At 42.6% G+C, this 14,100-nt stretch overlaps 1 protein-coding gene across 3 annotated transcripts; it reads right to left on the reverse strand.

Annotated features, from left to right (window-relative positions):
- Positions 1 to 15: 15 nt before the first annotated feature.
- On the reverse strand, positions 16 to 13,448 carry LOC140999441 (bromodomain and PHD finger-containing protein 3-like). Of its 3 annotated transcripts, none has more exons than XM_073469814.1 (13): positions 13,140 to 13,448; positions 10,398 to 11,941; positions 9,921 to 10,077; positions 9,658 to 9,789; positions 8,853 to 8,981; positions 6,760 to 7,072; positions 4,933 to 5,229; positions 3,655 to 4,251; positions 2,588 to 2,669; positions 2,412 to 2,500; positions 2,075 to 2,169; positions 1,717 to 1,871; positions 16 to 1,366 (listed from the first exon to the last, which is right to left on the reverse strand). In XM_073469814.1, exons 2-13 carry the CDS (start codon positions 11,915 to 11,917, stop codon positions 1,183 to 1,185), a joined length of 3,750 nt encoding a protein of 1,249 aa, XP_073325915.1. In that variant the 5' UTR covers positions 11,918 to 11,941; positions 13,140 to 13,448; the 3' UTR covers positions 16 to 1,182. The 3 variants fall into 3 exon arrangements, with proteins under 3 accessions (XP_073325915.1, XP_073325916.1, XP_073325914.1); XM_073469815.1 differs by having other exon boundaries at positions 2,412 to 2,497; positions 3,655 to 4,254; XM_073469813.1 differs by having other exon boundaries at positions 3,655 to 4,254.
- Positions 13,449 to 14,100: the final 652 nt, after the last annotated feature.

The following is a 14,100-nucleotide window of genomic DNA, read 5'->3' on the forward strand; positions in this document are numbered from 1 at the left end:
AACACAAAACTGCAGTTAAGTATCCCAAAAGTTTTAATAGAGCATTTATTTCCCAAAACAAGGAAATACTGGTTCAGACAAAATATTTGGTGAGCAGGTAAAATATGCAGGTAGTACAAGCTTATAAAGGTGTATTTTTCCATTTGATAAAATGGGGCTCTGGACAATAAATAGAATCTTCTGGGGGTCGACAGTGAATAATGGCGGTTGGTCTTGAATAAATTCATCAACATCAAACCAAACTTGAACTAATCTGTTAAAAATGTTGGCTGCATGATTTTAAAACCTCACTCCATTTGTTTTAAATAAGATTTAATTCTCAACTTTAACCAATATAGCTTTATTTCTATAATTCTGTCTTCCATAAATAAATTATTTCTCTCTGTATCAAAAAGAGAATTCAAATATAAAGAACAATGGCTCATTGTGTTGTATGCTCTGAATGTACACACACGTACAGCACAATGAAATTACATCAAAGACGAGCTACGTAGCAAGTCAGGAATTATTTCATCTCCACAAATATACACAGCCTCGCTTTGCCCCTCGTGGGTTGATTGAAATACGCATTTTAAAAACAGCAACATTAAATTAAATCGGGTTTGATAATACACATACATATGTACACAAAGTGTGCCTTTATAATATACAAGTGTCTTTGTAAAAGATTAAAATGTAAAAAGCTATTGTATAAAAGATGGCAGTGATCCATTCATACGTCTTCTGCGTCTCATATAAATATGTCAAATCTCTTTTCTGACAATTTGATTCCTTGGCAGTAGCATTATACAAAATAGAGGGGAATTCTCTTACATTTGATCCAGACACACACAGCTTCAACACATCCACGTGGAGTAAGCAGATACCTCGATACAGCCCTGAACAGGGAATCAACGCTTACTGACTGCAGCAACATGGGACCTAAAGGGAACTTCATTCACATCTGGAGGTCCGCGTCCATGACAATGACACGAAGGCAAACGCCACTGCTCTGTGCGTCAGACACTAGTGGTTTGGTAACATACTTTAGTCCATGACTGTGTGCTGCTACAGCAACCTTTCCAGACCACAGTGTGAATACAGATTCGAATGGCAGCAGGACTCAGCCCACCTGCTGCTTTAAGACCAAAGAGAAATGCATAGTGGCTGGCTGTGGGTGCACGCAGGGCTCACTGTCGCCCTCTACAGGTAGTTGGAAGCCACAAAGCCTTGACTGTGGCTGACTCGGCTCTGGTGGATCATGGCGCGGTCGTACGCCACCTGGACAGACTTGCGGATGCTAGACTTGCGACCCTCCATTATGCGCAGCTTGTCCCCCGTGTCATCTACACCCAAGGGTGTCACCTTATCACGTGGGAGCCACTGCCTACAACAACAAAGATACAGATTTAGACTGTTAGAGGCTTTGACGATGGTGATGACCACTTTCACTGCTTGTTGCCTGATTTGGACCTAAAAAACATACGCACATACATACATACACAGTATATATTTGTGTTTATACATAAAATTACATATAAAACTATCTTCATTTTTTGTATAAATGTATAAACACACATAAACACACACACACACACACCTGCATTTTTTGTTTGTTCAAATTTATAGGCAAAAATAACTTTCAAGTAGTTATGATCCTCTCTGAATCAACAAATCACCCAGCTGCTCCACGTTAGTCTGTAGAATTACATTTGAGCATGTCTGTTTGACCCTCACCATGTCCGCTTGTTGTCAAAGAAGAGCACCAGGTAGAGCCTCTCATTGGTCTCCTCCTGCCTCTGCTCCCCCAGACTGAGGACGTCTTTGGGTGGGACAGGGATGGGCACCCCATTGTGCAGCAGGCCCTCTTCGGGCATTTCTGGGTCGATGATCTGGAATGAGCGATCAGTCAGTCTAACAGGGTATTCAAGTCTGTTTCTAGCACTCGAACAACTATTCTATGGTCCAGCGATCTCTTGAATAATGCTTTTTTCCCTTCCTAGATTTGGTCAATATCGTCAAAATCACTTATTTAAGTGCTTCTCCACCTGTCGACAGCTCATACTAGATTATGCTAATTAGAATAAGGCATTACCAGAGCAGGATAGGAGGGATATCCCCGACACTTGGCCCACACCAGTTCTAGAGGTTCCAGCTCTGTCTCATCCTCAGACACTTGGCTGACATGGCCTGCAAAACAGCAGCAGATGTCATCACCATTTAATGAATAAGAAGGAAATGACCAGGACATCCATACATACATATTCCCACCCACTAAGATTGGAGAATTATACTTTGTGACACAAAATTCCATTTGGAAACATTTCTGAGCATGAGAGAGGGAAAAGAGGATGACACACAGAGGAAAAAATATAATTTAAATTCAGATGACCATAACACAAGAAAGGAAAAAAAAACAAAACAAAACATACCAGTGTAATCTGAGTCTCCATTGACTATCTCCAGGAAGGGAACTTTGGAAAGAGCTGGTTTCCCAAGGCTTCGTTTGGGTGGCGAGCTGCTGTAAGACAGCACATTGTATTGTCAATGTGTTGTCAATCATTACAATAACCAAACAGCCACTGACAACAGATACACTATGTCTTACATTTCTTTGTGGAGGACTGGACAAGGGCTGTACTCGGAGTCGGACCCGCCGTCTTTGTGCTTGATGAAGCCATTGGTCAGTCCTGAAAGCAAATGAGAGAAATCTCAGAGGAGCTGCTGCAGACAAAAACAAGACCAGGAGCAAAACTGGACAAAAAGAAAGGATATCTAGGCACACATATCTCTAGTCTCAATGAAAACAACGCAACAGTACGGTGGCAAGAGGACAGCACACATTAATCAGTGATAAGAGTGGGTGCAGGGGTGGAATTGGGCAATATTTGTTTTGTTGATCTGAGGTAGCAGAAAACAAGTTCCTATGCTAGCTTGTTTCCTCAGAAGGAGGGCTCAGAATATCTGACTGCTACACAAAATTAAAGCTGCAATATGTAATAATTTTAGTTTAAAACATTCAGAAAATCCACTTAAATTATACACAGAATGTGAAGAAATAACAGTTTTGACATTACGACTAAGATGTCTATGTATTGCGTTGCAGAGACATCTACTGAAGTTAGCATGCTAACCAGCTAGCCCTGGCCCTGAAAACCTCTTTCTCCAAGTGGTGCAAAGCTCCTGTGCAAATGCCATAAATGCCAGCACAACCCTCCCCCAGTAGTCCAGCTAGCTGCACGATTAACTGAACTAACAAGCTAACTGTAGCTACAGTCATGGATGTATTAACAGAATACAGTTAGCAGCAGTTAGCAGTTACTCCGACGATGAGGTGGCGATTTTTTTTACTTAGTGCACCTTTATGTCTGACATTGTAAAATAAGTAACTAGCATTAGCTAGCTAACCTGAAGTGATAAAGAAGATAATAAAAATGGAAAAATATTGCTCTGAACAAGTGTGTTCTGAAGACAAGAATGGAGATAAATTTAACTGTAACATCTATAACTGCACTCTAACATGTCATACATCCCTTTGCATTTTGTTGCTGTCTGCCATTGTCATCATTGTCAGTCAGCAAACTTTAATGAGCATCATATGTGATCACATCCTAGTGAATGTCTTCAGAGAGAGAGAAATGTGTAAGATGTCAGTAACTGAGTAAAGCTTCTCACCACTTTCCAGTGTATGATTTGGTGTCTTCTCCAGCTCATTATCTGACATGTCTCGAATGGGGTTGCATTTTTCATTGAGTGCGGGGGGTCCTGGGCTTTTCTGGGGGGTCTTAGATGGAGTGGAGAAGGGTGTAGAGGATGGGGTACTGGCTGCGGAGTTGGGTGCTGTTGGGGTGCTGCTTGTACTGTCATCCTGCAGCCCCTTTCCATTCAGCAGCGGGCCGTCTCTCTCTCTTAACAGCTTAGTTACGTTTTTTGCCTTCTTGAACAACACCGAGGTTCGTCGTCCGACTCCCCCGGTGGTTGGTCGTGGGGGGGTGCTGAGCTCTGGCAGGCCGTTGGCCACCACCTGTCCTTCACTGTGCAAAATGGGAGGCGGTGACACCGGCCGCTCCTGTGCTTTAGTGCAATTAATGTTCCCTGTGGCGCTGTCTGAGAGGTCATCGTCGAGCTTTAGGCGTTTGCAGGGCCAGCTGGGAGACTTGGGCTCCCCTGTGATTGGCCGGAGGGTGGGTGGCTCCAGAGGTGCGTCCCCTTGTCGTGGAGGAGGAGCTGGCCCTGTAGGTTCCAGTGTTGGGGGCGATGTGGATTTAAGGTCTTCTGGAAGATGAGAGGAGAAAAATTAATTCAATTTCACTCTGCGTTTCTTTGCAATGAATGCCCATTTAGTATGTAGTGTGATGTGGCGGTGTAGTATTCACACTGGAAAATGGTGTCACTTCATCATGATTTCATTCAGTCTAACCACAGCCCAGAGGGAGTTGAGGTATTCTGTAGATATGGAGGACCTTATCAAGACGAGTGAGTATATAACTTTGCTCTCACACCTGTACACCAGCAACATGGTAACATGGCAGTTATGACTCAACTGACACAAATCACAGTGTTCTGCTGCTCTCCTCTACGGTACCAAGAGACTTTTTGACTGGACTAGCCTGTAGTCAGAAGTGGGATGATATGGCATGACTGTACGTGGCCAATGGAGAGTGGTGAGTCCATGAGAGTGATGTATAAAAGAGGTGCAGACATAGAGTGCACTGGGAGAGAGGAGTTGTGAGGCAGCCATGGCTAACGAGACTCTGTGGGCCCCTACTTACTAGACTGGAGACAGTGGGGTGGTTGGGGTTGGTGCGTGGGGGGGACCCTGGCTCAATTACCTGAGGACAATGTTCCGTTAGCTCATGTTCACAACTGGTCTCATTGAATAAAAGAGGCTTTTAAAGGTTCATGCATTGGCAATTTCATACTGTTGAAACATCACTGCTTTTCATCACCCACCTTTGTCCAAAGACAAAAGCCCGTTGTCTGCCTTGGCGTCTTTGTCGTCATCTTCCTCGTCATCTTCATCCTCGTCCTCATCATCTTCTTTCAGATGTCCATTGTGAAGGCTGTTGCGGGGGTGCTGGCCCTGCCTGTAGCGGATGTTGTTGATCTCGCGACGAAGCAGGCGGATGCGTCGAGTTCGGGCGCCGCTGCATCGCATGGAGGTGACAAAGTCGAGCTTTTCTAACAGCTCCTTCAGCTGTTCGTCCACCGTCATATGAAGCCGGTTGTCTGGATCCAGCACACTGTCAACTGGACACAACAGGAAGGAGTCAGGAGAAGAGTGAAGATAGCATGCATGTTCCACGAAGTGACGACAAGTATTTTAATTGAGGCTGATTCGCTAACCAATGACACATTCGCAAAAGGTGAGTCACATCAGCACTCAACAATACCAAACTTACAAGAAGAAATCAGATTCCCAACACTGACTTGACAACTGTACCAGTATTAATATTATTAATTCTATATATATTTATATTATAAAATTACTGGATATGGACAACACTGCTGTGTGCAGTTCGCCATAGCTAGGTAAACCGTTTACAGACACTGTATAGTGTCATTACTTAACACAGTTACAACAGAAACAACTTCATTGACACAAAAACAGACCCTGTGAGAAATCTGTCCAAAATAACCCAGTTATTGCCCAACAGATGAAAATGTCAGACTGTACTCTAACTCGACTACACAAATGCACAACAGCCTGAAAACAACACATGTACAAAAATAAGACATGCATCAGTGCCTTATATTGGCGGCAATGGTGCTAACATGAATTACCCACAGGAACAGAAATGTGACTCATTTTAACTCCTCTCATTCAAAACTGAATAGAGAACATGTGCCCATTGAGTATTTTATATACACCGATTCCAGGACTGAGGTAAACAATGCTCACTCAGCAGTATTTCATTGAGAAATGCATCACCTATTAACAAACAGCCATTCAACACATTTTTGGAGCAGGGGCATTTGGTTCTCAGCTAGAAATAAAAATAAAAAGTGGAAATAGTATTATTTCTATTTAGGTACTGTAAGCAAACTCACACTTTAATTCATGTACAGTTTATAATAGGGTCAGTCCATGCCAACTCACCTAGGGCCTCCCAGTTCACGTCATGGATGCTGACAACATCTATTAAATTCATGGGATGGTAAAATCCTATAGCTGTACTCCAAATACTTTTTAAGTTATGAATTTTTGAAGCTCGGAGAGTTTGAAATTGTGATATAATATGTGTGTTGAGTTTAATTACTAAGATTAATTTTTTTTTTAATATCTACAGATGAAATAAAACCACCGAATGTGACATTACAGTCAGTGAAAAGTGTGAAAAAAATCACAAAACAAAACAAGGAATCACAAAAATGCTGAAATATAGTTTAGAGGACCAGACTTCAAAAATCCATAATTAAAAAGTATTTGGAGTACAGCTATAGGATTTTGCAAGGTCTCATGAATCAAATGGAAGTTTCAACATGAACTTTTTTCGAGAAAATCCATGACATGAACTGGGAAAAGTTCTGGGTGATTTTGGGTGAGTTGGCGTGGAATGACCCAATAGCACATCTGAATCTGAACTAACTTGTAATCCCATCGATTCAACCTTGAGCTGCATTGTATTGATGTAAATGTTTCTTAATTGCACTTGATCATAGACCATGTATCCCTATAAAGTATTTAATCATACTAGAGGGATACATACTGACCCCTTTCCAAAGTACAGCAGATGTGTGTTTTCTCCTTTCCTGCGGAGTACCACCACTGTGACTTACCATCCTCCCAGGTGCAGCTGTAGAAGTCTCGTTTCTGTGGTGACTGTGGGAGGAGCATGCCAGTGTCCAGGTCCAGGCCGGTGTTGGTGGCTTGTCGTTGGGCATGGCGCAGTACGGCTCCTCCTAGGTCTCGAAGACGCAGTGCTGCCCGGTGGAAGACTGTGTCCTTGGCATTGTAGAGGAGGCAGTTAGACACCATCAGGTTGAAGTCGGCCTCCAGGTCAGCCACTGAGCGGTAGGCGTGACCCTCCAGCTTAGTGAGCATAGTGGAAAAGTCCATGGGCTGGCTGATGAACTCCAGGTAATCTGGGACCTGAGGACGAGACAGAATGATAGAAGTTAATGAGGAGAATGGACAATGTAGGCAACTAAAATCCACCTCAGCAGAAGCGTAAAGAAGTGGACAGGTGGAAAAAGTTAGTTAACTGCTGAGCAGTTTTAATGACTTTATTTCTAACGTTCAAGAGAGCTGCGAGGTGGGAGGGGTGCACTGATTCCAGAAATATTTACCATTTGTTTTTCCCATTGACAAAAATACTTCTACAGCTCCCAGTTAAATGAGCATTAGAGAATATTAAGAACTGGGTTATTGGATAATAAATTCAAAAAGGACAAGTTTGAGTGCATAAACACTTCAGGGGAGAGTTAAGCTCCAAAGGTGCATTTCAGCAACATAAATAAATACATACATTCTACCACATGCCCTATTAACAGTGGGAAGGATCTAAAGATTACACTGTTGATCAAACTGATTTCCAATTTGCAGCTCAAATCCATTCACATTTAATTTAAGGATTCAGCATCAATGAAGCCTCTATCTTTAGTTAATTCATGCTTTTGACTGCCTTTTTCTCCATACCAACAGAGGCCAAGGACAAAGTTAAATAATTTGAATTGGTGTTAAGAACATAAACTAAGGCTGCACGATATTGGAAAAAACTGACATTCCGATTTATTTATTTTTTGCGATATATATTGCGATATTGAAAAATAGAAGAATTTTCACCAGATGACTTGAATAGCTCTATTTGGAAAGAATTTGGTTGATTCACCATGATACCACTGTATTCATATAATACCCTTCTATTAATCCAAGCTAAGGTCAATGATCTAATGTCATACTCATTTATTTTTAAATGAGACAAACCGGAAGTGGTATCTGTTAGCTCCGTAAGCTTCACGCAGACACTGAAGAGCACCTGTAGTGGTGATGTTACCTTGTTAGTTCGGTTTTCTTTTTTATCACTCCATGCTTCTTGGTGTTTGCTACAGCTGTGTGCACGTGGTTTTATGAGAAGTTTATGTTGAAGAAACATATGTTTTGACTGTGAAGATTGCCTCTGGGGGATGACTCTGCCGTTGGTTGAGAAGCAGGCTAAAGTGGTCAGTATTACCCTATGTATTCTTTATCGGTATTAGCTACAGTGTTAAGCTATGCTATTTCTGTAATGATTGCAATAGCTGATGTTGTCTTTTATTTTGTTTAGCTGAACCTTAGTTCTACGGTGTTAATAAACATCTGTGAAGGAAGCTGGAGTCTAGCATCCAATCAATGGGCGGCATATCACCTGTTCATCTGATCAAAATAGAGCATTAGGGATGGAAGTCTCTTTAGCCAGCCTGTTGTGCAGTGCATTATAGGTGGAATAAGATGATGCACAGAAGAGAAAAAAATGCAACAGTGACACTTTTGACACTGTAGTGGACTTAGCATTTAAGCTAGAGATTTCAATGAATCTGTTGATACCAAATACACCATGCTGGCTTACTGGGAAAGGGGTGAAACGTCGCTCCAAAGTTGAACTGTTTTACCGCGAGTGAACTTTGAAGGGGGGACTTTTAATATCGCATGTCCTGCGATGTGACTATCGCGCACGCGCACATTGCGATGGCGATGTTCAAACGATATATCGTGCAGTCCTAACATAAACCTACAGGGTCTTTACATTATCTGGCAGAGCCCTGTGTTTCTTTGTTCAGTAACATTGGGCATGTCATTTAAAGAATCCTTGAAATGGGATAAAGAATGGGGAGAAACACTCCTCCTCTCTATTTAAATGCACCAGGTCTCTGTGTTGTAACAGTGAAATCACCTCCTTAATGTTGACTGGCTGTGCAAAAATCTGGGCTGTGTCCTTTTCCTGTAGCTGCTCCAGAGTGGAGCGGAGCAGCACCAACATCGGAGTCAACTGCATCTCCAGAGCGGCCTGGTGAACTTTGACCTGTAGTTAACAGAGGATATGCATGTGATGTCAGTATACATGGAAACTGCAACCATAAAGAATTCAGACACAAGTTTTTACAGACTGTGAAAGGCTAAAAAGACGAGAAGCAATGTGAAGCCCATACATGTGACAGGCTGTGTTTTGTAAACCAACAAAAGACAATGGTTTGCTATATGAAATGTGATAACATCAAAATATTCCTAAAAAGATTTCCACTGGCTGTTCACTACATCATATGTGTAATTGTCAATTGTGATGGCTTTTGTTTTATTCTCAGTATAGAAGCTCTAGCCATTCATAGCAGCCACCTGCTGGTTTGTTGTGGCACTCAGTTGGTTTAAGGGGACAGTACCACATGAAAAAGACAAGTCAATTTATGACAGGCAAAGAAAAGGGAGCTTTTAGCCATTGTTTGGATTGAACCGCTTAGAGAGATGACAGGAGATGGGGGGGAGGGAGGGAGAGGGAGAGCGAGAGAAAGAGAGGATGACAGAAAAGGTCCACAGGTTGGAATAGAACCCAGGCTGCTGCTGCTGAGGACTCAGCCTCCAAACATGGGCCGCACGCTCTATGAGGTGAGGTACTAGGGCACCCAACACTTAAAGTTTTAAATGCTTGTTTATTTATGCACTTTAGATCTTCAACATTTCTGAGACTAATCCATGTATATTACCTGTTCTCGTTTGAGTTTCTCCCTCTTGCGGATGAGCTCCACCAACAGCCTGGCTTTTTCAAGGTCATGCCGCAGCTTTTGCCAGTATCTCAGTGCTTCTCTTGCAGCAGAAACCTTCTCATCCACCTCAGGCTACAAATTTACAACAAATGTTCTTATGTTCATTGAATAAACATTGTAGAAGACATGTATCTCAATGTAATTATCGGAGTACAAATTTATTCACAGAGCATCAAAAGTTTAGTTATGTGTCCTGCCCTGACCTGTTCAGTAGTCCTTTGGGATTGGATGTTACAGTGCAAACGCCGGACCAGCGGCACACCGTTCCTCGACTGACGCTTCAATAACCAGTAATTGTGCAGCCTCTGCATGAACTGGTTTTTCCTCTGGAAAATGATTCCTTTGCAGATGATATTCAGCCTGTACAACAAAAAAAGAATTGCAAGTTGGTACAATCAACATGAATGACATCAGCTCAGGACCTCTGCCAGAGAACAGTTTCTCATAAATTTACACTCATGCTTATTTAAAGTAGCTATCAAATCCAAAAATCTCCACCAAAACAGTGCTTTTAAAATGGATTTGCTTGATGTTTTGTGCTTCTTTAGGTGTGTTATAAATTTGCTGAAAAACATCCTGGCCAAAATAAATAAATAAAAATAGTTTTTTATTTTTAATATTTGTTGAACAACAACAAAAGCACAGCATTTCAGTTAATTCAAAATAAAGGAAAATCTAACCTGCTTGTGGGGATCTGAGGCACTATCACTTGTGCTGGTGACTCTGGGCTCTTCTTCCCTTTCTTTTTATCTGTCTTGGCATCATCTTCAGACTTTCTGCCTTTTTTCGGTGTTACAGGACCCTCTGTGTAAGCACTCCGTCCTCTACTCGCCCTCCCTCTGCTACCCACCACCCTTCCTTCACTCTCCTCATCTGAGCCGGTCTCTTGTCCTGGTGGCGAATGGGCCTCACAAAACGCTGTTTTCTTAACAGAGAACGTGGTCCCGTTCACGTTCGTTTCTCGCACAGGATCGATCTTCATAAACAAGCCAGCACGCTGGGCACACGTGACATGAAACGCGGTGTAACAGTTGGCCTTGTGGCACTGAATTGATGCACCACGGCCTTTTTGCTTACACAGGTAGCAGGTCAATTTCCAGCGTGCTGGGGGAATGTTATTGACCCCTTCCACTGGTTCTAGAAACACTGTGTTGGCAAAGCAGACTTCAGGGATCCAGATGGCACAGACCACATGTGCCCAGCGTCCATCACTTGTCTGCTTGAAGGCGCCGCCCCGGTTCGGACATAGAACACAGTCAACAGGTTTCTGAGGGGACTGGAGGCAGCAGCGGCACAGCCACTGGCCCTCGGGGATGTAGGGCACTCCGTAACACTCCTGGTGCACAGCCAGGTTGCAGGAGTCGCAGAAGAGGATGACGTTGCTGTTGAGGCACTCATCATCCAGGCACACGCAGCAGAAGGCATCGTCGTCAATAGTGCTCTGAGAGGGCGCCCGACTGCGGGCTTCCTGGTACGCCTCCTCCTCTAGCCGGTCCACCAGCAGCTCAAAGGTGTCTGGTGAGACAGCTGAGTATCCCTCTGATGTTCGGCCAGCATTTACCATCTCAAGCCAGGCAGTGTCCTCTTCGTCCATGTCATATTCTGCCTCAGCTTCCTGCTCCTCAGCTGAGCGTTCAATGTAACGGTAATATGCCGTAGGCAGAGGAGGTGCCTCGACTGGTGTAAAGGTTTCTAGAACGTGAAACTTAGGTTCAGGGAGGGTCATGTGGTGATTGTGTGATGCATTCACCTTTTCAGGTGTTTGCGGATGTGAATTGGGGCAGTGGTTCTTGGAAGGTGGTGGCGATTTGACTGGAGGACATTTTGAGTCTTTCCTGCGACCTCTAGGTGTAACAGGTTTGCGGACTGTTTGGGCACTGCTGGTAGGAGATGATGACTGCTCACTGTTCTCCTTGTTGCTGTTACACTCACTAATGTCCTGAGCCATCATCTCGTCATCGGTGATGACCTCCAAGGGCTCCAGAATAGAGATGCGGTGAAGCCTGCCATCCAGTTCCACCTCCACCACCTTCTGGGCCTGTGCGTATGTCAGGGTTTCTCTGCTTGGAGAGGCTTTGAGGCTGTAAGGGGATGGGGATCGTTGGCGGGCACCCCCACGCCCACCAACTGTCCCATTGGACTTCTTGACATCAGCTCCACCTCCTGCAGCCACCTGGCCTTTTCGACGTGGCTTCCTCATAGGCCACCAATCACACGTTCCCTCCTGTGGGTTTAAAAAACATAATATTAATAATAATAATAATAATAATAATACAACTGTGCTATCAGACTTTAATAAATATAGTATATACAATATATTCTTGTACTTTATACAAAAACATTGTGGATAGTATTAAAAATAAGCATTTGATGGTGCTACAGTAGAATATGAAAATGTTTTGCCATTTTTCCACCTTTGATGGATAGCACTCTATTATGTTACATTCAAAAAAATACAATGCCCAAGCTAAAATGTTTTGCTGTGTTATCTTAAGGAATTGTCCAGTTATTAACTTATTCATATCCAGCCAGATTGACTTTCACAGCTTAATTTCCCAGTGAGATCATAATATAATATTTACAGGACAAAACAAAATCTCATACCATTGCTGTAACAATGGCATGGAAATAAGACTTAAAGATGCTTAACGAAATTTGACATTCTTGACATATTGAGTCATTCAAAAAATCTCTGTCGTGAGTTGTATTTTACTGCAGTGTTTAGGCAGGACTATAGTCAGCATCACCTGTGGTGTAAAACATTCCTTCACACACATCAACTCGCGTAACTCTTACTCACTCAATCAGTACAGGGAAAGACAAATGTACTGACAGCTGTCAATCTGAAGGTTAGATTTTATTGTCAAAATACACACGGCCAGTAAAGAAAAATAATCTGTAATTAGATTCTTCTCGACTTTATCTCATAAAATGTTGGCAACTACTATCAGGGCAGCCCACAACAGAAGGGCTCATCCAATCAGCTTTCAGGGTGGTTTGACTGATCCACCCCAGAGCCAATCAGCTCTAAGAGTACCGCGGTCTCAACTGCTCGGTGTCCTTATTCCAGGAGTAAAATGTCAGCCATATTTACAGTTTTCAAATTATGTTAAATGCTCTCCTACGGCTTAATGTTAGAAGCAGGTTTGTTATATCGAAGCAGTGCTTCATATGTTCAAGTTGGGATGAGAAAGGCTCTCTGACATAAAGGTGCGGAGACAAGTAAGGCAGTTGGAGATACCAGCTAACAGCTAGCCAACCTGCTAACTTTAACAAATGGGCAGTACCAACGTTAGCAGGCTTGATATTTTTTAACGTTGACAAGGCGCTAAACAAGTTAAACTGTTTCTAGCTAAAATGGAGTTAAAAGTTATGAGCCACTTTATAATAAAGGAACAGTAGGTAGCAAACTTCCACCTTACCTATTATGGCAACTGAGTGACACAGGTAGCTCGACAGCCGGCGGTCTGAAGCCGCTTCTACAGTAATGGTTGCCTAGCCAGCCGCCTTACTTGCTGTAGTCCTGGAGCTAATAGCTACCGTTAGCCAGCTACAGTTTGCTGGCACAGCCGGTATATTTCGCCAATTTATAACGCTTCCGTTTCTCCACAACGCGGCGTTTGGGAGGCAAGAAGTCAATCCCAAAGGTTTACTGAGAATACAAGTGGTAAACTTGCATTAATAATCTGAGAAACAGCTTATTGTCGACCCAATTTTGTGAGAAGGAGAAATAGTAGCCTCCTTCGGCTAGCTGGCTAGCTATTTGGGTCTAGAGTATGTGCTAAATCGAAGTGAGCCAAAGTGAAAACACAAGACTTCCGGATACATTTTTCAAAATAAAGTCCTTGTTGGAGTCAATGTTTAAACAGCTAAAAATGATTACATTTAACGTGAGACCGAATTAAATTACATCAAGTTTTCTCCCCTGCTAACACGTCGCTTTCACATTATTTAATTGCAGTACGGTACAGTCATTGGCAGAGTGCTTTAACATTAGTTATAGATACACTGAAAAACGTAGGTAAACACTGGCAGCACTATGGAGGGAGGCCTAGCAATTTGGTGGACTACAAAGCGCAGATATTAGTTCCCACACCTTTTATTTACAGATTTATATTTTGTAATTGACTTGATGCACCAGAATTCAATATATTACTACTTTACATATTATATTTATTGCTTTTAAGTAGTATTTTAGTGTTATCTTACTATTTTTCTGCTAGAAAACGCTATTTTCTTGGGATGTTTGATCGTCTTGCATCCCTCCATAGTGCATGTAATGTTTTGAGTGTTTTGAGTTATCTAACTCAAAAATCTATCTTCTAACTTGAAATCGTGTATTTGTCAACTTCAATTTGGTTACTTGTCACTTTCTATGGGAAA

The sequence above is a fragment of the Pagrus major genome, chromosome 7 (assembly GCF_040436345.1).
Source record: "Pagrus major chromosome 7, Pma_NU_1.0".
NCBI classification, from domain to species: Eukaryota; Metazoa; Chordata; class Actinopteri; order Spariformes; family Sparidae; genus Pagrus; species Pagrus major.

What these genes read in the sequence shown, in the direction of transcription:
- LOC140999441 (XM_073469813.1), bottom strand. Translation starts at nt 11,917, where the DNA reads ATGAGGAAGCCACGTCGAAAAGGCCAGGTGGCTGCAGGAGGTGGAGCT. An exon ending in CCAGTCCTCCACAAAGAAAT is followed by an intron (nt 2,501 to 2,587) that starts GTAAGACATAGT and finishes GCTGTCTTACAG; the next exon opens with CAGCTCGCCACCCAAACGAA. An exon ending in ATCCCTCCTATCCTGCTCTG is followed by an intron (nt 1,872 to 2,074) that starts GTAATGCCTTAT and finishes CGCTCATTCCAG; the next exon opens with ATCATCGACCCAGAAATGCC.